Source organism: Chiloscyllium plagiosum, unplaced genomic scaffold (genome assembly GCF_037043375.1).
Source record: "Chiloscyllium plagiosum isolate Xiang-an unplaced genomic scaffold, Cpla_swu_hap1 HiC_scaffold_7, whole genome shotgun sequence".
NCBI lineage: Eukaryota > Metazoa > Chordata > Chondrichthyes > Orectolobiformes > Hemiscylliidae > Chiloscyllium > Chiloscyllium plagiosum.
Window position 1 is genome coordinate 100684608 of NW_028270145.1, and position 26136 is coordinate 100710743.

Below are 26136 nucleotides of genomic sequence, written 5' to 3' on the forward strand. Positions count from 1 at the left end.
TTCACTCAAAATTGTATGTGTGTGGAACAGCCAGCCTGCAACAGTAGTAGACTTGATGAGGTTAAGGACATTTAAATGGGCATTGGACACACATATGGATACTAATGGAACGTTGTAGGTTAGGTGGGCATCAGATCATTTTCACAGATCGGCGCAACATTGACGTCCAAAGGGCCTGTACTGCGCTGTAACATTCTATGTTCTATGTGTTTATCACATCAGAAAGACTTGACATCTACAGTTTTTCAAAACTAGAGAGGCTGTTCACTCAGTAAATATTATTTAATACAATGTTAAAAACCCAGTTGGACTTCATTCAAAAAAAATATTTGCAGCAGTTTTCACAGCAATTTAGAAAGGTCACCTTAGAATAAATGTGGATGTTGGCATAAATTCAAAGGATAGCTAGAGGCTTCTAACTAGGCACTTTAACAATGAATCCTGTGGAACAACAGGGAAGTGCTGACAGCAATACTTGATTTTCCCATTTCCACTGTGTGTGTCAATGTTAGAAGACACTGTTAGTTTCACAACTATAATTTTAATGGAATCCCTACAGCTTGGAAGCAGGTCATTTGGTCCATTGAGTCCACACCGACCCCCCAAAAAGCATCCCACCCAGAATTAGCCTTCCCACCACCAAACCCTATCCCTGTAACCACTGCATTTCCCATTGATAATCCACCTTGCCTGCACATCTGTGAACAGTATGGGCAATTTAGCACAGCCAATCCACCTAAACTGCACATCTTTGGACTGGGGGAAGAGAGCACCCAGAGAGCACCCAGAGGAAATCTGCACAGACATGGGAGAAACATGCAAATTCCACACAGACAGCCACCTGAGGGTGGAATCAAACCTGAGTCCCTGGTGCTGTGAGGTAGCAGTGCTAATCACTGAGCCACATATGACATATGATAAGGTAATGCTTCTGAATGTGTTAATGTAGCAGAATGTATTAGTATCACCCAATCTGATTTGTGTATGAGGCTAACCTGCAGTTTAAAGTAGCACCAACAGTTTGGGTTTGATCTCCATTCCAGTTGAGGTAGACTTGGAACTGATTCCCTCAAACTGCACAAGGTCATGACAAACCAGTAGTGACAATTGATGCCAAGAAAACAGATCAGAAAAAAAGCAATAGGCCAAGGACCTGCCTTCAATTAACAATTAATATCTGATCAGAGAACAACTTAAAATAATTTAACATCATTCATCAGTAATGATCTACCCATCAATAAATCCACGCGAAGCCTTTTGACTACTTCTACTTGATAATGCTGTATATGTTCCAACTTATGTTCATCTAAATCTGTCTGGAAGTATGAGTTTGTGCAAGGAAGCGAGTCCATTTGAGATGAATTGATTGTAATAATGTGAACACCAATTGCAAGTAAAAATGTTTCTTTTCCTGAACCGAGTTCAAATAACAGAACTTAATTCTTCCTCCATTCAAATCTGTTACAAGCCTGTTGAATGCTCTGTGTTCACCTTTGATTCCAATGCCATTTTAATGGGCTCTTGTTACACAGTGGTAGCGTTCCTACTTCTGGGCCAGGATGCCTGAGTTCCACAGCCAACTGCTCCAGAATTGTGTAAAACAGCTGTGGACAGGTTGTTTAGAAAATACTTGTGAAAGCTGGCAAAACATATTTCCCTGGAAGTTTAAGCAAAAAGATTGCTCTGTTTCAATGTTAGAAGACACTGTTAGTTTCGCAACTATAATTTTAATGGAATCCCTACAGCTTGGAAGCAGGTCATTTGTAGGCAGTAATTATACATCCAAATTTTCACTTCACCAATACACAAATAACTCAGAACATTCATTGTGAGTGTCCATTTCTTTTTAACACAACTGTCCTCTTTAAGATAATCAGTTGCTTTAAATAATAATGTTTTAAAGGTAAAATTGGCATAGTCCTACCAGACCATAGCTCTGTTCTCTTATTGGAGAAAAAGAGACAGACTCTCAGGTGTTGGTTTAACCTGAGGTTCTCCATGCTTCAGGTGAAGGGAGACGCTGAGAAGTGGAGTCTGTAACGGTAACCATAGCATCACTCTGCATCTCAAGCCACTTGTTCAGCCAACTGAGCTAAACAAACCCGAAAGGGGTTTTGTTGTGGAATTTTTGTTCCTAATTCTGCAGTGCATGATATGTAAATATTGACCTTTTTGCTTAGAGAGTTTACTGGATTGTGCAACCGACAAGAACATCACAATGTAAGATCAGAAATCCATGTGTTCATGATTTATTTGATATGTGATATCTTCTCTGATGGTTATGTAGTATAATTCCAAATAAATGTTCTGACTTGTTGCATTTTACAAGACATTCAAACCTAGAAATTACTGTCAATTTTCTGGTCAGCACAGCTAGTTGGTGTCAAAGTGTTTTCAAGTGCCCTTTCACAAACTGCATGCAAGCTGCATTTTATGAATTATAATGAGTTGAATATTGACAAAGACAAGATTTCTTGATTTTCTCACAGAATTGCTTTGAAGAACAAAAGGATTTGAAGATCACCCATGTAAACTATAAAATAAACACAGTATTTTGATTTTAAGAAAGATCATCTATATTTTGAATTTGGAACATTTATAATAGATTTTTTTTAGTTTAGGCTTGTGAGGGTTGAGTTATTCAGTGTTTCTTCTTTTAGCATTTTTGTTTTCCCAATTCAACTCTCCATTCCTGTCAGAGTCGCAGAGTCATACAGCATGAAAACAGACCCTTTGCTCCAAACAGTCCACACCAACCATGTTCTCAAACTAAACTAACCCATCTGCCTGCCCTTGGCCCATATCCCTTCTGAAATAACTGCTGAGAGGCCGGGATCCCGTCACCAAGTCACCCTTTATTTACTTGTGCACATACACTGGCTGTGACCCTCCAACTCAGAGTCAGTCCCTTCACCTGAGGGGATTCTAAATCCCCTGTTTGTATTGGTCAACCAGCGCTCCCTGATTGGCCCAGGTTAACAACCCCAATCAAGGATCTCATAATCAGCAGGATCCACCCAACTCCAATCACTATACCTCCAAACTTCCCTATTCATGAACTTATCCAAATGTCTTTTAAGCGTAACTGTACCTGCATCCCTCACTTTCTCTGGCAGTTCATTCCACACACAAATCACTCTCTGTGTATAAAAGTTGTCCGTTACATCCCCTTTAAACCTTTCTCCTCTCACCTTACAAACATGCCCCCTCATTTTGAACTCACCCACCATAGCGAAAAGACCCTTGTCATTCACCTTATTTATACCTGTCATGATTTTATAAACCTCAATAAAGCGGCACTTGAACCTCCCATAGCCCAATGAAAGGACAGCCAGCCTTTCCAGTCTAGTTTTATATTTCAAACCCTCCATTCATGGCAATATCTGCTAACAGCTTATTCCAAGCCATCCCCTGAAATGTTTGGAATTAAAAGGACCATTCCTTCAGTCCTACTATTAGCTTTTAAATATTAAACAGATGGAAATATTGTGCTGTGTACCCATGATTTACAAAATGTTATGTCTGTGCCCAATTAGCTCTGGAATGCAAACTCATTTAGTAGCCAAAATCTTAACTGCATAACAAAAACAGAAATTGCTGGAGAAACTCAGCAGGTCTGGCAGCTTCTCTAGAGAGGGAGCAGAGTTGACATTTTGAGTCCAGTGACCCTTCTTCAGAACTCAATTCTGAGGAAGGGTCACTGGACTCGAAACATTATCTCTGCTTTCTCTCCACAGATATTGCCAGACCTGCTGAGTTTTTTCCAGCAATTTCTGTTTTTTTTTTATAGATCTTCAACACGATTGAGGGGGGACCTGATTGAGGTTTATAAAATCATGAAGGGTATAGACAGGGTGGATAGAGACAAGCTTTTTCCCAGGGTGAAGGATTCAATAACTAGAAGTCATGCTTTCAAGGTGAGAGGTGGGAAGTTTAAGGGGGATACACGCGGCAAGTACTTCACACAAAGGGTGGCGGGTGTTTGGAACGCATTGCCAGCAGAGGTGGTAGAGGCAGGCACAGTAGGTTCATTTAAGATGTGTCTGGATAAATACATGAGTAGGTGAGGAGTAGAGGGATACAAATGTTTAGGAATTGACCAACAGGTTTAGACAGTACATTTGGATTGGCACAGGCTTGGAGGGCCGAAGGGCCTGTTCCTGGGCTGTAAATTTTCTTTGTTCTTTGTTCTTTTTGTATTCATAGCTCTTTATTTTACTTTGATTGTGTGTGGGGCTATGGTTTTTTATTTGAGTTTTTCTGGTGCCAGTGCATGCTTAGTATATTTAAGAGATTCTCTTGCCAGGAACAAAGGAACTGATTGGTTTCTAGGTGTCAGTAGAAGGCTCTTGGGGTCTGATGACCTTATGCCTTTCCATGTTGGTAGGTAGTAAGACATTCTTTTGATTGCTTGAGTCACATCCATTGGTGTAATGACTTCCCACTCCAGTCACCTTCTGTCAAATAATTTCGGGTTAGGTACACCAGGGACCTTCTTGTTAAAGATCTCAGCTCCTAAGTAGGGAACCAAGTTGGTTTCCTGATCAGCATGCTCCTATTGCTTCATTGTTAATCCACTCTCTCTTTGAAGCATTACTCAAACAGTAAATAGAAATAAGAGCTAAGTAAGATTTGAGTCTAAGGGATAGAAATGTCTTTTCTGCCGTGTGTAGGTTTTCTGGACTTCAGACAAAGTGATTGATCAATTAATGAGCTCCGACTACCAGAAAGAATCATATGTATTATGTTGGTAAATCTGAAGCAATCCCAACTTGTAAACAAGTGTTAAATATAGGACCAGATGGGTTCCAGTGAGCAGAAATTGGGATATTCTGAATGCTGCAAACTCAACTTTTATAAGTGGCTAGATTAGAGTAGTGCTGGAAAAGCACAGCAGGTCAGGCAGCATCCGAGGAGCAGGAAAATCGACGTTTCGGGCAAAAGCTCTTCATCGGGAATAGAGGCAGGGTGCCTGCAGAGTGGAGAGATAAATGAGAGGGGGGTGGGGGTGGGGAGAAAGTAGCATAGAGTACAATAGATGAATGGGTTGGGGATGGAGGTGATAGGTCAGACAGGAGGTTGGGGGAAGGTAGCAAAGAGTACAATAGGTGAATGGGGGTGGGGACGAAGGTGATAGGTCAGAGAGGAGGGTGGAGTGGATAGGTGGAAAGGAAGATAGGCAGGTAGGACAGGTCAGGAGGGCGGTGCTGAGCTGGAAGGCTGGAGCTGGGGTGAGGTGGGGGAAGGGGAAATGAGGAAACTGGTAAATGACAGACTCTGAAAAGTCTGAGGGTTCAAGAGTTTTAGGGCCAAGTACAATGAAAGGGGTGTGGTCAGTTCTCCCAGCTCAGCTTCTCTCTGGTTTGTTGTTTTTAGTAGTAGTGTGGGAAAGCTGCTGGACCGAGAAGCAGGTCCAGGCTGGTACTCTCTCTGACCGCTATCCTGTAAGAACTTGTGTTTGATTTTACCTTTTATGCCAAGGGATCTTTATGGGGATTGTTGTAAGTATTTGGAAAAACATCATTAAGTTGCGATAGTCTGTTGGGTTTTTGGATAGGATAAGTATTCAGTATTCTGTTTTCTGTTTGTACATCATTCGGTAGTCTTATAAACACATTCTGTTTTGTTTAAAACTAAGTGGTTTGACCACCTGATTCTCTCCTGGAATATCTGCATTACACCTGCTTAAAACAATTAGCAAAGTTAGCATCTGAGCTACTTTCTTGAAAGGTTTTGAGGCGTCTGGCCTGGTCCATAACAGTCTGTATTTCCTTACTTTCTCCAAAATCGTTCAAAGCACCTCATCCAGTCTTGGTCCCTTGTTAATTTTAAAAACCAGCAATCTATCCAAGACATCTTCCTTCTTAATTTTTAAGTTCCTTTCTCTGTCACTATGACCTGAGCAGCACTTTCGTAAAGACAGGTACAAAGCACTCCCTAAATAACTCAACCCTTCCCCTGCTTCCAGGCGAAAGTGAGGACTACAGATGCTGGAGATCAGAGTCAAGATTAGAGTGGTGCTGGAAAAGCACAGCAGGTCAGGTAGCATCCGGAGAGCAGGAGAGTCGACGTTTTGGGCAGGAGCCCTTCATCAGGAAAACAATGAAGAGCTCCTGCCCGAAATGTGGATTTTCCTGCTCTTCGGATGCGCCTGACCTGCTGTGCTTTTCCAGCACCACTCTAATCTTGATCCTTCCCCTGCTTCTGTCTGTAAATTCTCCCTTTGGTTTCTGATATTGACTTTCCTCCTCCTTTAACCACTCTTGCTGTTTATATGTTGAGAATAACTTGCGGTTTCCCTTCATATTAGCTACTAGACCTTTGTCATAGCTCCTCTTTGATTTTCCGATTTGCTTTTTAACCTCCTCATCAGCCTTTAGCATTTCTTTGGATTCTAAATTGTATTCCTGCCTTACACTTGTCATAAGCACACCTCTCCTTTCCAGTGCTAATTTCTACCTCCCTTGTTATCCAAGGAATTCTGGATTTGTTTGTCCTACCTTTTGCATGAGGCAAAAAAAACCTCAATGTACTCAAATAGAGTCATAGAGATGTACAGCATTGAAACAGACCCTTCGGTCCAACCCGTCCAGGCAGACCAGATATCCCAACCCAATCTAGTCCCACCTGCCAGCACCCGGCCCATATCCCTCCAAACCTTTCCTATTCATATACCCATCCAACTGCCTCTTAAATGTTGGAGTTGTACCAGCCTCCAGCACTTCCCCTGGCAGCTCATTCCATACACGTACTACCCTCTACGTGAAAAAGTTGCCCCTTAGGTCTCTTTTATATCTTTCCCCTCTCACTCCAAACCTATGGCCTCTAGGTCTAGACTCCCCCACCCTAGGGAAAAGACTTTGTCTATTTACCATATCCATGTCCCTCATAATTTTGTAAACCTCTATAAGGTCACCCCTCAACCTCCGACGCTCCAGGGAAAACAGCCCCACCCTGTTCAGCCTCTCCCTATAGCTCAATTCCTCCAACCCTGGCAACATCCTTGTAAATCTTTTCTGAACCCTTTCAAGTTTCACAACATCTTTCCGATAAGAAGGAGACCAGAATTGCATGCAATATTCCAAAAGTGGCCGAAGCAATACCTGTACAGCCGCAACATGACCTCTCAACTCCTGTACTCAATACTATAACCAATAAAAGAAAGCATACTAAATGCCTTCTTCATTATCCTAACTACCTGCAACTCCACTTTCAAGGAGCTATGAACCTGCCCTCCAAGGTCACTTGTTCACCAACACTCCCTAGGGCCTTACCATTAAGTGTATAAGTCCTGCTAAGATTTGCTTTCCCAAAATGCAGCACTTTGCATTTATCTGAATTGAACTCCATCTGCCACTTCTCAGCCCATTGGTCCATCTGGTCCAGATCCTGTTGTGATCTGAGGTAACCCTCTTCACTGTTCACTACACCTCCAATTTTGGTGTCATCTGCAAACTTACGAACTGTACCTCTTATGCTCACATCAAAATCATTTCTGTAAATGACAAAAAGTAGAGGACCCAGCACCAATCCTTGTGGCACTCCACTGGTCACAGGCGTCCAGTCTGAAAAACAACCCTCCACCATCACCCTCTGTCTTCTACCTTTGAGCCGGTTCTGTATCCAAATGGCTACTTCTCCTTGTATTCCATGAGATCTAACTTTGCTAATCAGCCTCCCATGGGGAAACTTGTTGAAGCCTTACTGAAGTCCATATAGATCACATCTACCTCTCTGCCCTCATCAATCTTCTTTCTTACTTCTTCAAAAAACTCAATCAAGTTTGTGAGACATGATTTCCCACGCACAAAGCCATGTTGACTGTCCCTAATCAGTACTTGCCTTTCCAAATACACGTACATCCTGTCCCTCAGGATTCCCTCCAACAACTTGCCCACCACCGAGGTCAGGCTCACCAGTCTATTGTTCCCTGGCTTGTCCTTACCACCCTTCTTAAACAGTGGCACCACGTTTGCCAACCTCCAGTCTTCCGGCACCTCACCTATGACTATTGATGACACAAATATCTCAGCAAGAGGCCCAGCAATCACTTCCCTTGCTTCCCACAGAGTTCTCAGGTACACCTGATCAGGTCCTGGGGATTTATCCACCTTTACCCGTTTCGAGACATCTAGCACTTCCTCCTCTGTAATCTGGACATTTTGCAAGATGTCACCATCTATTTCCGTACAGGATATCTTCCATATCCTTTTTCACAGTAAATACTGATACAAAATGGGGTGGTACGGTGGCACAGTGGTTAGCACTGCTGCCTCACAGCGCCAGAGACCCGGTTTCAATTCCTGCCTCGGGCAACTGTCTGTGTGGAATTTGTACATTCTCCCCGTGTCTGCGTGGGTTTCCTCCAGGTGCTCCAGTTTCCTCCCACAGTCCAAAGGTGTGCAGGTTAGGTGAATTGGTCATGCTAAATTGCCGGTAGTGTTAGGTGAAGGGGTAAATGTAGGGGAATGGGTTTGGGTGGATTACTCTTTGGAGGTCGGTGTGGACTTGCTGGGCCGAAGGACCTATTTCCACACTGTAGGGAATCTAATCAAAATACTCATTTAGTATCTCCCCAGTTTTCTGCTGCTCCACACAAAGGCCACCTTGCTGATCTTTGAGGGGCCCTATTCTCTCCCTAGTTACCCTTTTGTCCTTAACGTATTTGTAAAAACCCTTTGGATTCTCCTTAATTCTATTTGCCCAAATTATCTCATGTACCCTTTTTGCCCTCCTGATTTCCCTACTCCTACTTCCTTTATACTCCTACTTCCTTGATACTTTTCTAAGGATTCACTCGATCTATCCTGTCTATACCTTACATATGCTTCCTTCTTTTTCTTAACCAAATCCTCAATTTCTTTAGTCATCCAGCATTCCCTATACCTACCAGCCTTCCCTTTCACCCTGACAGGAATAGACTTCTCTGGATTCTCGTCATCTCATTTCTGAAGACTTCCCATTTTCCAGCCGTCCGTTTACCTGCGGACATCTACCTCCAATCAGCTTTCGAAAGTTCTTGCCTAATACCGTCAGAATTCTCCAATTTAGAACTTCAACTTTTAGATCTGGTCTATCCTTTTCCATCACTATTTTAAACGAATAGAATTAAGGTCGCTGGCCCCAAAGTGCTCCCTCACTGACACCTCAGTCACTTGCCCTGTCTTATTTCCCGAGAGTAGATCAAGTTTTGCACCTTCCACATATTGAATCAGAAAATTGTCTTGTACGCATTTAAGAAATTCCTCTCCATCTAAACACTATGGCAGTCCCAGTCATTGTTTGGAAAGTTTAAATCCCCTACCATACCCACCCTATTCTTCTTACAGATAGCTGAGATCTCCTTACAAGTTTGTTTCTCAATTTCCCTCTGAGTATTAGGGGGGCTATAATACAATCCCAACAAGGTGATCATCCCTTTCTTATTTCTCAGTTCTACCCAAATAACGTCTCTGGATCCATTTCTGGGAATATCCTCCCTCAGCACAGCTGTAATGCTATCCCTTATCAAAAATGCCACACATCCCCTCCTCTCTTGCCTCCCTTTCTATCCTTCCTGTAGCATTTGTATCCTGGAACATTAAGCTGCCAGTCCTATCCATCCCTGAGCCATGTTTCTGTAATTGCTATGATATCCCAGTCCCATGTTCCTGACAATGCCCTGAGTTCATCTGCCTTCCCTGTTAGGCCCCTTGCATTGAAATAAATGCAGTTTATTTTATTAGTCTTCCTTGTCCCCACCTGCCCTGACTGTTTGACTCACTTCTGTTCTCAACTGCACCAGTCTCAGATTGATCTCTTTCCTCATTATCTCCCTGCCCCCCCCCCCCCCACCTTACTAGTTTAAATCCTCCTGAGCAGCTCTATCAAATTTCCCTGCCAGTATATTAGTCCCCTTCCAATTTAGGTGCAATCCGTCCTTCTTGTACAATCCGTCCTTCTTCTACCCCAAAAGAGATTCCAATGATCCAAAAATGTGAATCCTTCACCCATACACCAGCTCTTCAGTCATGCATTCATCTGCTCTATCCTCCTATTCCTGCCCTCACTAGCTTGTAGCACTGGGAGTAATCCAGATATTACTACTCTCGAAGACTTCTTTTTTACATTTCTGCCTAACTCTCTGTAATCTCCCTTCAGAATCTCAACCTTTTCCCTTCCTACGTCGAAGGTTCCAAAGTGGACCATGACCTCTTGTTGGCCCCTCTCCCCTGTGAGAACATTCTGCACCCTCTCTGAGACATCCTTGATCCTGGTACTAGGGAAGCAACAACCATTCTGCTTTTTCGCTGTTGGCCACAGAAATGTCTGTCTGTACCTTGGACGACAGAATCCCCTAACACAATTGATTTCTTGGAAGCCGACATACCCCTCATTGCATTAGAGCCAGTCTCAATACCAGAAACCTGGCTGTTCGTGCTGCATTCCCCTGAGAATCCACCACCCCCTACATTTTCCAAAACAGCATACCTGTTTGAAATGGGTATATTCACAAAAGACTCCTGCCCTAAGTGCCATCTCTCTTACCCTTCCTGGAGTTAACCTATCTATGTGACTGTATCTGAGACTTTCCCCCCTTCCTATAACTGGCATCCATCACATGCTGTTGCTGTTGCAAATTCCTCATTGCTCCCAATATGCTTTTTGAAGGTGGCTCATTGCTCAGTTACTGATCTTCCCCCAACAATCTATTCCAATCTATCATATTCAACTCTGTCCAGCCCCTTTGAAGTCAGCTCTCTGCCAATTGATTTTTCTTAACTTTGGTTTATTGCATCTTATTCTCCAACGCCAATGTGAACCGTATCACACAGTGAGCACTGTCTCCTAAATATTTCCCACTGGTACTTAATCTACTTGGCCCACATCAGTTCCAAGAACCAGGTCCAATAATGTATCTTTCCTGATGGACTGGACACATCTGCAGTAGGAAACTCGTTCCATTCCAATCCAGGCAAACTACAGAGGGCTGTCGAGAACTGGGGTCTTAAATGTATTCATGGATGAGATAAACAAATTTATAAGCACTTGTGGAATTTAGAGTTACAGGGAAAAGGCAGGAACGTGGAGTTGAGGATTATTAGGTTAGCTATGATCTCTTTAAATGATCGAGCAGACTGAATGCACTCAATGGGCCTACTCCTGCTCCTAGAGCTTAAAGTTTTATCATCTTATGGTCTCTCTCTCTCTCTTTCTCTCTCTCTTCAGATACAGTGTAAGCATGTTCCCATTTACATTGGTATCCGCACGAATTGTCATGTTGAGGGCAAAATAAAAAACTTTAGGGAGTTTTTTTTGTTGGCAAAGCGTTCTTCTTTGTTCTTCTTGCAATGTCCTCTCTTCCACTAGTCCAAAAACACTCTTTCACTTCTGTCTTTCTCTATGATGGAAGATCAATGACCTGAGGCATTCATTCTTTTTCCACAGATGCTGCCTGACCTACTGAGGGTTTTTTTTTGACACTTTCTCTTTTTATGTCAGATTTCCAGCATCCAAGGTCTTTTTTTTAAAATTGTATCACCACAGTTGAAGTGTTAGCTTAGATTTTGTATCACTGGGACTTAAATCCACAATCTTCTGACTCAGAGGTGTAAATGCTAACATTGAAACACAGTTGATTCTGAATGATTTGTCAGTCATACTATTCTCTGCATTCTTGTCTCTAACTCTTCTCTTATTGCTGTGTAATTTTGCAATATCTGTTTGCCATCATAGTATTGATATGTTAAATATGGCCTGACAGATTGATGCAAAATCCTCTCAATTAGTTCATTTCTACTTTATATTGTGGATACGATGAAATGAATATCGTAAAGTTCTATGTTCTTAAAATCATACTTCACAGGTCCAAAAACATCAGAATTTAATCCTAATACAAAGAACCTTGAATAGTACAGCACAGGAATGGACGCTTCAGTTCATGATGTTGTGCCAAATATGATGCCAAATTAAACTAATCCCTTCTGCCTGTCCTTGGTCCATATCCCTCCATTTTTTTGCATATTCATGTGCTTATCTAAAAGTACCTTTAATCGCTCCTGTTGTATCTGCCTCCACCATCACCCCTGTCGGCCTGTTCCACACTCCTACCACTCTCTATGTAAAAAACGTACCCCTCACATCTCCTTTGACCACTCCCCTTCTCACCTTGAATGCATGCCCCCTAGTATTAGACATTTAATAGGTTTTTAATCCAAGAAAAGGAAGAATAAATGATCAAATTATTTAAAACAAGTTTAATTGAAGCCTTATATTTCCAAAGCACCAACTAATGTTTCAGCACATTGAATTACTTCAGGTGTTGTTGACTTTTACTTAGTCATAAGGCACGCTTCTTTGTCCATCTGTACAAGAAGCAATTCAAATGCCAACTAGCCTGCTTCTACTTAATGTTATGCAACACTTTTTATGTTAAGTTGTTGACAGCGAGTGGTGTCACCAGCTGCCTCACAGGATGTTTGGCTGATGTGTTTTTCACAGTTGAGTGCTATATTGTCAGGTTGGTTGCATTCCTGGATGTTACATCATTGCTGTGCCAATGCATTAGTACCTCTGCCAGTCTGGTTTCTGTTTGGCACATATTTCAATCATAGGCACTTTTCCTAACTGTGTGAAGAATTTGAAGTCCTCTAAATTTTATTTAAAAGTAACCTTAAAGTTGTTGTTGGTAAGGAATAGGAGCAAGAGTAGGCCATTCAGCCGGATGAGCTTGCTATGCCACTCAATAATTCATCTGCTTGTAGTCTCTTTCCACTTTCTCACCTGTCCTCCAGAACCTACTCACTTTTTGATCAAAAATCTATCTAACCTACAGCCTTTTAATGATTAACATATAACTATTTAATGATATAAGAATAACTTGCTCCTTGCAGTCAGGAGATCTAACAGCTTTAAAGAACATAGAACTTAGAAGACTTAGAGCGGCACGGTGGCTCAGTGGTTAACACTGCTGCCTCACAGCACCAGGGACCAGGGTTCAATTCCCATCTCGGGCAGCTGTCTATGTGGAGTTTGCATATTCTCCCCATGTCTGCATGGATTTCCTCCAGGTATCTCCGGTTTCCTCCCACAGTTCAAAGATGTGCAGGTTAGGTGAATTGGCCATGCTAAATTGCCCATAGTGTTAGGTGCATTAGTCAGGGGTAAATGTAGGGGAATTGGTTTGGGTGGGTTGCTCTTCGGAGGGTTGGTGTGGGCCTGTTTCCACACTGTGGGGGATCTAATCTAATAACACAGTACATGCCCTTCGGCCCTCAATGTTGTGCCAGCCTCTTAGCCTACTCTAAGATTAAATTGTTCCCTTTCTCTATAAAGGAGAGGGTTTTTGGCATAATTAGCAGGGTATTTGCCACACTAATTCTGACTTTTAATAGTCTTTACTGGTTTCATGGAAAATTAACATACAAAATCAGCAAGCTCAAAGAAAGGCAATGGATGAGGTGTCTTTTGTATAAGGGAAGCTCCTGAATGCTGTAAATTGGCCAGCAATTTTTGAAGTTTTGTAGTTCATTGAGAACTACATTCCCTGGATGGTCAGTTCAGTTGGCTGCACGGTTGGTTTGCAAAGTCATGTGATGCCTGGGTTCAAATCACACACCTCCTGAGGTTACCATGAAGGAATTTCCTTCTCAACCTCTCCCTTCCCCTGAGGTGTAGCAGTCTTCCAGTTAAATCACTACCAATGGTCCCTTTCCAATGAAAGAGAAGACCTATGGCCTGTTAAGAGTATGGCAATATGACTTGAGTCCCCATCCTCTGAGAGAGCTGATTTTGCAGATTAATCTTAAAACACTTTTCCAAAAGGTTGTCCCCAACAAAGACACTTCTAAGAATTTCCCTTTTAGTAGTGCAACCCAACTCTCAATCACATCCTTCCTGAACTTTGTTAGATACTATTAGCTATACACTTGTACATTCAATTGATGAGATGAGATGGGGAAAATGATGCACAAGTAATTAAAAGTCAATTTTATATCTTTGCATTTGTGTATTGTTTCCAAAAAAAGGACAAACTCTCAAGCAGCATGATTTTCAACCTTCTTAATAAACTTTTGAGCACCCAAACCTGGATCACATTGAGATTTCCATGCTGTACTAATTTACACCAATTATTTCAAACTTACAAGCACTTAAAAAATGTTAAAAGTATTGTTCTGTCTTGAGGCATCCCCAACGATTCTACTTTTGTCTTCCTGAGACATATGAGAAGTAGATATTTTGTTGTGAATCCCATACTTTAAAGAGGTAGATACAATTACACTGCGTTACAGTCCACAGCATAATAAATCTGCTGAGCTAATTGAGCATTTTACTTTTGAACACATTCATATTGAATGGTAGGTTATTAGTGTGAAGTACCATTTGTATAGAAAATATAAACAGACAAATGAAAATAAATGACAAATACAAAATCTAACTAACTTACAGTGTTATACATAGTAGAATTTTCACATTAGGACAAACCTTAATACTTGAATGTGTTATTTTTACAAAATTATATTTTTCTGAATATAAGTACACACCCGATATTTGGATTTTGACCTATGTTTAGCCTCTTAACCAGATTATATCTCTCCAATTGAAATCGATCAATTCTTTCCTTCCAGGGAGTTTTCAAATAAGATACAAACTGGACGGCGATAACGATCCTGTTTTCTTGAGTATTGATACCAGAAACTGGGCAAATGGCCAGGTTCATAGTGTCAAGATCGATCGAGAAGGGCAAGCCATCTACATTCAGGTAATATACAGCATTAAGTATTTGACTTCATAGGAGCAACTCTGTGGCCATGTAAATAATATAAATGCTATATAAATTCCAGATCCTAAAGGTATAGGCTATGTAATAATCTTGAATATAGTCAGTGAATATAGTTAGTTGAATATATGAGTCAGTGCGTTCAAAGTAATTACATCCAGAGAATTTATGCTTTGTGATATAGTAAGGTTGTGAAATACATCATAAAAATACAAGTGCTTGTTTTTCCTCCACTCCTTTTCTCTTTAAGGCAAACAAAATTTCTCTTGGGCAGCTTGCCAGGAGTTCTTTGTGATCTGAACTTCAGAAATAGAATTAACCAGTACCTGCTGATCCAGACTTGTTGATCCAGGCAATGATTAAATTGTAGAAAAGCTCATATTTTACCACTTTGTGCCCAAATATTCAATCTCACAGTCTTTGTGCTTTCAGCAACAGCCAAAATTGTCTTGGCAAGACATTTGTCATTGTGACAGCTACCTTTAGCTGCTTGCATGCTGTAGCCATGCTACATAGTGTTAGAAAAGACACAAAAGGAGACTCTCATGAAGGTTCAGAGGAAAGACCACAATCTCTAAACCTCACAGACAAGAAAGAGCCCAGATTAGATCCCTAGCCTTGATGCTTAATGTGGAGATGACTGTTCATATGAGAATAATCATCTATTGTATGGAGGATGGAAATGAGTTAGAATTTTCTGACATTCATTATGGGGAGGCATTGGCCTGGTGGGTATTAATTAATCTAGAGATCCAGATAATATTCTAGGAATCAGTGTTCAAATCCCACCATGGCAGATGGTAAATTTTAAATCCAATAAAAATCTAGAATCAAGTGTCTAATGATGACCCATGAAACCATTGCTGATAGTTGGGGAAAACAACACACCGAGTTCACTGATGTTATTTTGGGAAGGAACTGCTATTCTTACCTGTTCTGGCTGACATGTGACTCCAGACTCATAGTAATGTGGGTGACTCTTAACTGTCCTCTGGGCAATTAGGGATGGTCAATAAATGTTGGCCTAGCCAGCGACACCCTCATTCTGTCAATGTATTTTTTTTAAAAATGCACGATGATAAGCTCTACTAGCACAAAGTAACTGTATGGAGAAATATTGGAAACATGTTCTACTTTTTAAATTTGAAGAGTTGTGGGATAATACATTGAACAGCTCCACTACTAATTCTATGTGGCTGTGCTAGTTCAGAGAACCGTGATGGCATAATTAGATGTGCATCTGTAGCAAGAAAGCCATATGACTGAGAAAGCCCTGTGAGCAGATTCTGGTATTTAAGTCACTGGAGTGAAAAAATGCTTAATAATTCATCAAATCATGGCTCTTTTAGAATGCAAAATCTAATTATACCACTTTTCTGAAGTAAGGTAATTAATGGGAGAGACTTGATTTAGTTTGATATTGCTTGTACAGCTCAAAGACTAGTGTGAATTATTAAAACCAGAATGCTCTACTGTAGCTGCTGTGATTTATTTTAATTGGGATGTTCAATACTCAGTGACAATGAATAAAAGCACAGTGTACTAGTTTCACAGTGTGGAAACATGCCCTTTGGACCAATAAGTCCACACTGACCCTCTGAAGAGTATCCCACACAAACCCATTCCCCTACCCAATTACTCTACATTTACCCCGAACTAGCACATCCCTAAACACAATGGGCAATTTAGCATGGCCAATTCACCTCACTTGCACATCTTTGTTTCGAGGGAAGGTGTTTGGACTGAGAACTGCATTCTGTCGTTATAGACTAGATGATCTAATAGACATCAGATTTTTGTATATCACAGAATCACAGAATTCTTTTGCCGCAGAAAGACAATGCTGTGCTTGTTAAATGAGCATCAGCACGTAACGCAAAGCTCCTGATATTTTTCCTCAGACACGTGGACATTATTTTTATTCACATATTCATCTGGTGCCTTCTTGAATGCCTCAGTTGAGCTGCCACCACCAGACTTCCAAGCGGCACATTCCTCACCCTAACTACTCATTGAGTGGAAATGTTTTCTTCACTTCATTCTTGCTTCAGTCGGAGATCACACTAAAACTGTGCCTTCTTAGAATCATAGAGTCATAGAGATGTACAGCATGGAAACAGACCCTTCGGTCCAATCTGTCCATGCCGACCAGATATCCCAACCCAATCTAGTCCCACCTGCCAGCACCCGGCCCATATCCCTCCAAGCCCTTCTTATTCATATACCCATCCAAATGCCTCTTAAATGTAGTAATTGTACCAGCCTCCACCACATCCTCTGGCAGCTCATTCAATACACGTACCACCCTCTGCGTGAAAAAGTTGCCCCTTAGGTTTCTTTTATATCTTTCCCCTCTCACCCTAAACCTATGCCCTCTAGTTCTGAACTTCCCAACCCCAAGGAAAAGACTTTGCCTATTTATTCTATCCATGCCTCTCATAATTTTGTAAACCTCTATAAGGTCACCCCTCAACCTCCGACGCTCCAGGGAAAACAGCCCCAGCCTGTTCAGCCTCACCCTGCAGCTGAGATCCTCCAACCCTGGCAACATCCTTGTAAATCTTTTCTGAACCCTTTCAAGTTTCACAACATCTCTGCAATAGGAAGGAGATCAGAATTGCACGCAATATTCCTACAGTGGCCTAACCAATGTCCTGTATAGCCGCAACATGACCTCCCAACTCCTTTACTCAATACTCTGACCAATAAAGGAAAGCATACTAAACGCCTTCTTCACTATCCTATCTACCTGCAACTCCACTTTCAAGGAGCTATGAACCTGCACTCCAAGGTCTCTTTGTTCAGCAACACTCCCGAGGACCTTACCATTAAGTGTATAAGTCCTGCTAAGATTTGATTTCCCAAAATGCAGCACTTCGCATTTATCGGAATTAAACTCCATCTGCCACTTCTCAGCCCATTGGCCCATCTGGTCCAGATCCTGTTGTAATCTGAGGTAACCCTCTTCGCTGTCCACTACACCTCCAATTTTGGTGTCACCTGCAAACTTACTAACTGTACCTCTTATGCTCACATCCAAATCATTTATGTAAATGACAAAAAGTAGAGGGCCCAGCACCTTGTGGCACTCCACTGGTCACAGGCCTCCAGTCTGAAAAACAACCCTCCACCACCACCCTCTGTCTTCTACCTTTGAGGCAGTTCTGTATCCAAATGGCTAGTTCTCCCTGTATTCCATGAGATCTAATCTTGCTAATCAGTCTCCCATGGGGAACCTTGTCGAACGCCTTACTGAAGTCCATATAGATCACATCTATTGCTCTGCCCTCATCAATCGTCTTTGTTACTTCTTGAAAAAACTCAATCAAGTTTGTGAGACATGATTTCCCACGCACAAAGCCATGTTGACTATCCCTAATCAGTCCTTGCCTTTCCAAATACATGTACATCCTGTCCCTCAGGATTCCCTCCAACAACTTGCCCACCACCGAGGTCAGGCTCACCAGTCTATTGTTCCCTGGCTTGTCCTTACCACCCTTCTTAAACAGTGGCACCACGTTTGCCAACCTCCAGTCTTCTGGCACCTCACCTGTGACTATCGATGATACAAATATCTCAGCAGGAAGCCCAACAATCACTTCTCTTGCTTCCCACAGAGTTCTCGGGTACACCTGATCAGGTCCTGGGGATTTATCCACCTTTAACCGTTTCAAGACATCCAGCACTTGGAACAGTTTCTCCCTCTCTACTTTATCCACCTGCTCATGATTTCAAAAACCCCTGTCAGTTCTCCTCTTAGCCTTCTTCCCTTCAAGTAAAACAGTTCCAACTTCTTCAATCTATGGTCATAACTGAAGTTCTTTATTCCTGGAACAATTCCTGTTAACTGTTTTTGCAACTCTCTCTCCAATGTGTTCCCATTCTTCCTATAATGTGGCACCCAAACTGTTCACAAAACATTTTTTTTTATTTATTGGTGGACTTACCTCAGATGCTGTTCATCCTCAACTTGAGTTGATCTGTCTTTGGTGGCTGTTCCTTCAGTAACCTGGCTCCAAGCTCTTGAAAACATTCTTCTAAACTCCAGTGAGTAGATTCCCAAACTAATTAACCTTTGCTGTTGAGACAATCCCTCCATACTGGGGATCATCCGAGTGAATCTGCTCTGAACTGCCTTCAATGAAATAATATCTTTCCTTAAATTAGGGGTCCAAAACTGCTCACAGTACTAGAGATATAGTCTCCCCAGTACCTTGTATAGTTGCAGTAAGACTGTCCTACTCTTATACCCTAACTCAATTCTTCCTGATTATTTGCTGCATCTGTGTGCTAGCTTTCTGTATTTCATGCACAAGCATCTCCAAGTCCCCTTCTGTTGCAGCTTTCTGCAGATTTTTGTTCCTCCATCCAGTTCAGACTGAAACTGAATTGGAACCCAAACCGAGAGTGATGGAAATGATTGAGATGATATAAAAAAGACACCAGGCCATCAGGGCTGAGATGATGAGAATTATCCTAGTGTTCCAGTACATGCATCCTGAAGAATACAGAGGTTAAATTCAGAAGATGACAGAAGGCAAATACACAGTTGCTGCAGCTAATTTTTTTTATTTTAAGATAACACAGGTGGATCATACCATACCGACAAACCTGAGGAGAGTTGCTGAGGTTCAGCAGACATGGGTCATTTGTGAAAATCATACCTGTGAATTTCAGTCCATTCCTGCAACGTTGTTTGCTGGAGATTTGGCTAAGTCCTCAAAATTGAGAAACTGAAATTCATTTCAGAGAAAACATAGCTTTGAAGGACTTTGTGACTGAGATTGTTGATATATATGTGAGTAGACTGCCGAATTAAGTGGTGAGATCTGTTTTAGTTGTTTTGCCATTCAGTGGCAACGCTATAATTTATAATCAACCACAATTTTTCAGTTAATTCATGATTAAGTTACATTGATTCTTAGCTTGCGAATATAGGTGGTTATCCAACATAATGTTTCATGATTGTTTTGATTGGCTCTTGTATAGTAAAATAAAACGTTTTAGAGTGTGAAAGTTTGGGCATGAGTCTCTCAGTAAATAACTTGGATTTCATGTTTCTTCTAGTTGTGGTTCTGTTCGCCGAGCTGGGAATTTGTGTTGTAGACGTTTCGTCCCCTGTCTAGGTGACATCCTCAGTGCTTGGGAGCCTCCTGTGAAGCGCTTCTGTGATCTTTCCTCCGGCATTTGTAGTGGTTTGAATCTGCCGCTTCCGGTTGTCAGTTCCAGCTGTCCGCTGCAGTGGTCGGTATATTGGGTCTAGGTCGATGTGCTTAGATTGGATTCGGTTACATTACAGTGTGGAAACAGGCCCTTCGGCCCAACAAGTCCACACCGACCCGCCAAAGCGTAACCCACCCATACCCCTACATTTACCCCTTACCTAACACTACAGGCAATTTAGCCTGGCCAATTCACCTGACCTGCACATCTTTGGACTGTGGGAGGAAACTAGAGCACCCGGAGGAAACCCACGCAGACACGGGGAGAATGCGCAACCTCCACACAGTCAGTCACCTGAGGCGGGAATTGAACCCGGGTCTCTGGCGCTGTGAGACAACAGTGCTAACCACTGTGCCACCGTGCCGCCCACAATTATTGATTGAATCTGTGGATGAGTGAAGCCAGACAGCCAGACAGACTGACAGCCAGACTACTGCGACCACTAGGACTCATAACAGCACACAAACCAACAGCCACTCTCAGACAACAACTCACCAGAACGAAGGACCTGATACCCAGCATGAGCAAAACCAATGTAGTGTACAAAATCCAATGCAAGGACTGCACAAAACACTACATAGGACAAACAGGAAGACAGCTAATGATCCGCATCCATGAACACCAACTAGCTATGAAACGACACGACCAGCTATCCTTAGTAGCCACACACGCAGATGACAAGCAACATGAGTTCGACTACTATTATAGGACTACTATTATAGGACAAGCCAAACAGAGAACAGCCAGGGAATTCCTAGAGGCATGGCACTCATCCACAGATTCAATCAATAAGCACATCGACCTGGACCCAATATACCGACCACTGCAGCGGATAGCTGGAACTGACAACTGGAAGTGGCAGATTCAAACCACTACAAATGCCGGAGGAAAGATCACAGAAGTGCTTCACAGGAGGCTCCCAAGCACTGAGGATGTCACCTAGACAGGGGACGAAACGTCTACAACTCAAATTCCCAGCTCGGCGAACAGAACCACAACAACGAGCACCTGAGCTACAAATTTTCTCACAAACTTTGAATGTTTCTTCTTAAAAAAAAAAGTTACTGGACTCAACTGAGACCATAATAACAACCTGCTTCCTTGGCCATGTTTTTTGGTCATCTAATGTAATAGCTTTTGATAGGATCCAGAGTTTAATGTTGCATTATAATGATCTGTTTGGATCATTTTATTTCACATGAGTGTAAGTTATTATTATCACACTCTAATGGAGTCATGTACACAAATAAAAGTACATAGAAGAATGGTAGCTCATGTGTTCCTTTGAAAAGCTGTGAATCTGGAGTCCTGGAGGTTGCCAATAATTCTAGGTGGCCATCCTCCAAGAAGTGCTTAAAAGCCACTGACTTCAGTAGATGAGAAGTAGGATTTGAATAGCATGAGTACCTTTAGATACAATAAGGTAATTAAGTTTTTAGAGATGATATCCAACAGCCCAAATATTCATTCAGGCGTACTTGAAAGAATTAAACTGAAAAATAAAGAGCCTTGGGCATAACTTTCATGGTTTGTTGATTACAGACAGCAGCAGAAGGCTGAAAATGAACTTGTTATTTCAGGTTTGAAAAGGTGAGGACCATGTTCCTTGAAATTATACTCCTGTTTGCCTGATATCTAAAATGTGCACTACAATTATGTTATTACAGAATGAAAACATTTCAGGCTTAATGAGAATTATGCTCATAAATTCAAGGCATTGCAGAATGTAGGTGGAATATGCCAAGCAAGTTTCTTGAGAACATTTGAGAATGTGAAAGTGCTAAATAATAGTGGTAATATAATTGGTCTTGTACACCTTGACTTTTGAAAAGCTTTTGATGAGATCTCATGTCAGAAATCAGTGTAGAACTCAGGAGCCAAAGAGGCAAGTTGTAAACTGATACTGATTGGTTAGATAACAGCAACCAGAGAGTACTTACCAACGGTAATAGCTCTATTATAGAATAGCTATGATCAGCAAAGTCTACTGAAGCTCAGGTCTCAGGCCATTATTCCTACCACAATATTTATTCATGAACTTGATGTAGGAATTGTAAATATAATTCCTGAATCTCTCATGGGGATGCCAATTTTTGTTGGGAATGGAAACATTCCTGAACGGAGGTAGAGCAGGAGGTGTTGTTTTAACACATGAAATGATGGCAGTTCAAATTTAAAATGCAAGTTTATGAATGTTATCACAAGAGTTGGCAACTAGAAAATATTTGCAACATTATAGAATACTTAAATGTCATTCCACTGCTATTTATATGAATAACTTTGCACCTTTCATCTAATTAAAAGGATTTTACGACAGCTCATGGTTTTTCTGCTTTGAGACACCTGGGGACTGCTCATTTCGCTGGCAGAGCCAGGAAGGGATAAAATGGCAGATTTAATCCATTAGTTTTCATTGGGACAGAGGAACATAGGAACAGGAGGACACCATTCAGCCATTCAAACACTTTCCACCATTCAATTATATTATGGCTGATGTGTTACCTCACTCTATATACTTGCCTTTGATTCGTATCCCTTAATAACTTTGTTTAAAAATATCTCTCTCAGATTTAAAGATTTAAAATTGACAATTACTGACAATTGCCTTACTGTTGGATTTCCTGAGGGCTTCCCACAGTAATGAGTCACATTTTGGGCTGGCTGGAAGATAAACAGGCCGAAATTTTCTAATGACTACTCCGAAATAGCAACCAAAAGGCCCCATCACCAGCAACAGAAGGTCAGCCACAAACTTAACAGGCTGCAGGTTAACCTGGCCATTATTGTACCTGATAGGAATTCCAATAAAGAAAAGCCTGCTTCCATTGATTCTGTGCCACTCAAACAAATGGAGCTCAAGACTGTAACACCAAAGGATCATAACAAATAGGAACAGGAGAAGGCCATTTGGCCCCTGCACTGCTATTCAATAGAATCAGGGCCAATCTGACATTTCTAACATCTCCTTTCCTGCCTTTCCCCCATAACTCTTGATTCCCCCACTGAACGAGAATCTTTGGGCGGCACGGTGGCACAGTGGTTAGCACTGCTGCCTCACAGCACCAGAGACCCGGGTTCAATTCCCAACTCAGGCGACTGACTGTGTGGAGTTTGCACGTTCTCCCCGTGTCTGCGTGGGTTTCCTCCGGGTGCTCCGGTTTCCTCCCACAGTCCAAAGATGTGCAGGTCAGGTGAATTGGCCATGCTAAATTGCCCATAGTGTTAGGTAAAGGGGTAAATGTAGGGGAATGGGTGGGTTGCGCTTTGGCGGGTCGGTGTGGACTTGTTGGGCCGAAGGGCCTGTTTCCACACTGTAAGTAATCTATCTATCTCAGTCTTAAATATAGTCAAGGCCTCTCCTTCCACAGCTGTTTGTGGTAAGGGTTCCAAAGGGTCACAAACCTCTGAGAGAATAAATTCCCACTCATATCAGTCTTAAATTGGCATCTCTTAATTCTGACCACAAAGTCATGAGACCATAAAGATATACGGGCAGAATTAGGCCATTCAGCCGTCATGTCGGCTCCGCTATTCAATCATGGCTGATATGTTTCTCAATCCCATTCTCCAGCTTTCTTTTAACCCTTGATCCCTTACCTATCAATAAATTATATATACACCTGTCTTGTATACACACAGTATGAGTTCCACAGATGAACAACCCTCTAGCTGAAGAAATGTTCCCTCCTCTCAGTTCGACAATGCTGTCCCTTCACTTTCAGAAGATGAAAACATCTTCTCCACATCAACTCTGTCCAAGTCTCTCAGCATTCTGTAATTTTAAATGAGATCCTCCCCCCGCCTCATCCTTCTAAACTCCATTGAGTGTAGACCCAAAGTCCTCAACCACCCCTCATATGACAAATTCTTCATCCTTGGGATCATTCTTGTAAACCTTCTCTGGACCCCCTCCATGCCAGCATATCCTTCCTTAGATACAGTGCCCAAAGCTGCTCACAATGTGGTCTGACTATAGCCTTACTCAGCCTCAGCAGTGCATCTCTGCTCTTGTATTCTAGCCCTCTTGAAGTAAATGCTATCATTGTATTTGCCTTCCTAATACCTATTTCACCATTTAAAAATAATCTACACCTCTATTCTTTCAACCAAAGTGCATAACCTCACTCTTTCCCACGTTGTATTCCATCTGCCACTTCTTTGCCCATTCTCCCAGTCTGCAGACTTCCTGCTTCCTTCATAAGACCAGTCCCTTCACCTATCTATGTGTTACCTGCAAATGTAGAAGCAATAGCCTCAGTTCCTTTGTCCATATAATTAATGCATAACAAGAATAGTTGTAGTCCCAACACTGATGCCTGTGGAATACCACTAGTCACTGGCTGCCATTCTGAAAAAGACTCTTTTATCCCCACTCTCTGTTATCTGTTAGTTCACATCCTCTCTCCATGCCAGTGACCTTGCCCTGACTATCATCGGCTCTTATGTTATTCAGCATTCTCACATGCGACACCTTGTTAAACCTCCTCTGCCAAAAGTCAAAAAGTGTGGTGCTGGAAAAGCACAGCAGGTCAGGCCAGGTCAGGTCACCCAATATGTGTGGGTGGAGACTTGACAGAGAAGTAGTGGGTGTTCACTAGAATGCAACTTCTTTACATCAGCTTTTAAAAATTATTTCTAAATCCTCTGAGTGAACTCAATTTTCAATTTTTAGTCAGGTCAGGCAGCATCTGAGGAGCAGGAGGATCGATCTTTCAGGCATAAGCCCTTCATCAGGAGGCTTATGTCCAAAAGGTCGATTCTTTAGCTTTTCAGATGCTGCCTGACCTGCTGTGCTTTTACAGCACCACACTTTTCGATTCTGATCTCCAGCATCTGCAGTCCCCACTTTTTTCTCCTCTGCCAAAAGCATTGTAAGAAGTCAAATACATAACCACTGGTTCCCCCTTCATCCTCATGATCCCACTCATCATCCAAACTTGGAAATATATTGCTGTTCCTTTGTTGTCATTGGGTCCAAATCCTAGAGCTCCCTCTCTTATAGCATTGTGTGTTAGTTACACAAAATGGACTGTTTTTGTTTGAGCTCACCACTATCTTCTCCAGGACAACTATAATTTTCAGAATGCTTTTGATAAGTTTATAAACAAGTTTACTATATGGGATTGGGAGTCATACACTAGCATGATATGAGAATTGACAGAGAATATCAACAAATGGTTCGTGCTCAGGTTGGAAGAGGGGTGCTGCAGGGAACAACGCTTGGGTCCAGGGATTTAACAATCTATATCAGTGATTTAGTTATGGAAGTCAACTAGGAATGAGTAGTAAATTATGGCCCAACCAGCAACATCCATTTCCCATGAATGAATGAAAAAGAATTCTGCTATTCTCCCTACTCCTGGCATCAGGCTATCGGAACTCCAGTTCCCCTTATCTCTCTCCCTCCTTTTGTAAATGGTACAGTTAAATTTTCAGCCTTTGAAACTGTAGGTACGATTGCAAAATTAATTGAATTGTAAAAGGTGTTTGCCGATACATCCACTATCTCTGGCACCAGCTCTATCAAAACTCTAGAATGAAGGTCAGCCAGTGGTGGGGATTTGTCAATTGTCCATCCCATTAATTTCTCTGAAATGACTATCCTATTAATACTAATTTATTTTTGTTCCACAATCTCTCTAGACACTGAGATCTTAATTGTTTCAAGCAGAGTTCTTATGCCTTCCTCTGTGAATACAAACACAAAGAATTGATTTAGCTTCCCTGCCATTTCTCTAATCCCTATTTTTTTTTCACATTTATCTTCGCTAATATTTTCATTTTACACACTGACATAAGCGTTTGGAATCTGTTCTATGTTTCTTGCTATTTTATTTCCATAATTTATTTTCATTTCCTTTAATATTTTCTCATTCCTGTTTTGCAGACCTCAAAGAAAAAAACACTTCAGAGTCCTCAGGTTATTTTGCCAATCATTTAAGCTTCATCCTTTGATCTATGGAATACAAAATTTTATGGAGACAAAATTGGCTAATTCTGAATTTGTTGAATAACAGTACAATATGTGTGGGTGGAGACTTGACAGAGAAGTAGTGGGTGTTCACTAGAATGCAACTTCTTTACATCAGCTTTTAAAAATTATTTCTAAATCCTCTGAGTGAACTCAATTTTCAATTTTTAGTCAGTTTTGGTTT

The 26136-nt window shown here is 41.6% G+C and overlaps 1 protein-coding gene across 2 annotated transcripts in view; it reads left to right on the forward strand.

Annotated features, from left to right (window-relative positions):
* The window catches only part of LOC122551779 (contactin-associated protein-like 5), an 888067-nt gene that overhangs the window by 690906 nt on the left and 171025 nt on the right, over window positions 1-26136 (forward strand). For both annotated transcript variants that reach the window (XM_087989329.1, XM_043694242.2), the window contains exon 20: window positions 14607-14740. In XM_087989329.1, coding sequence (XP_087845455.1) covers window positions 14607-14740 — 134 coding nt within the window. The remainder of the gene's footprint in view (window positions 1-14606; window positions 14741-26136) is intronic.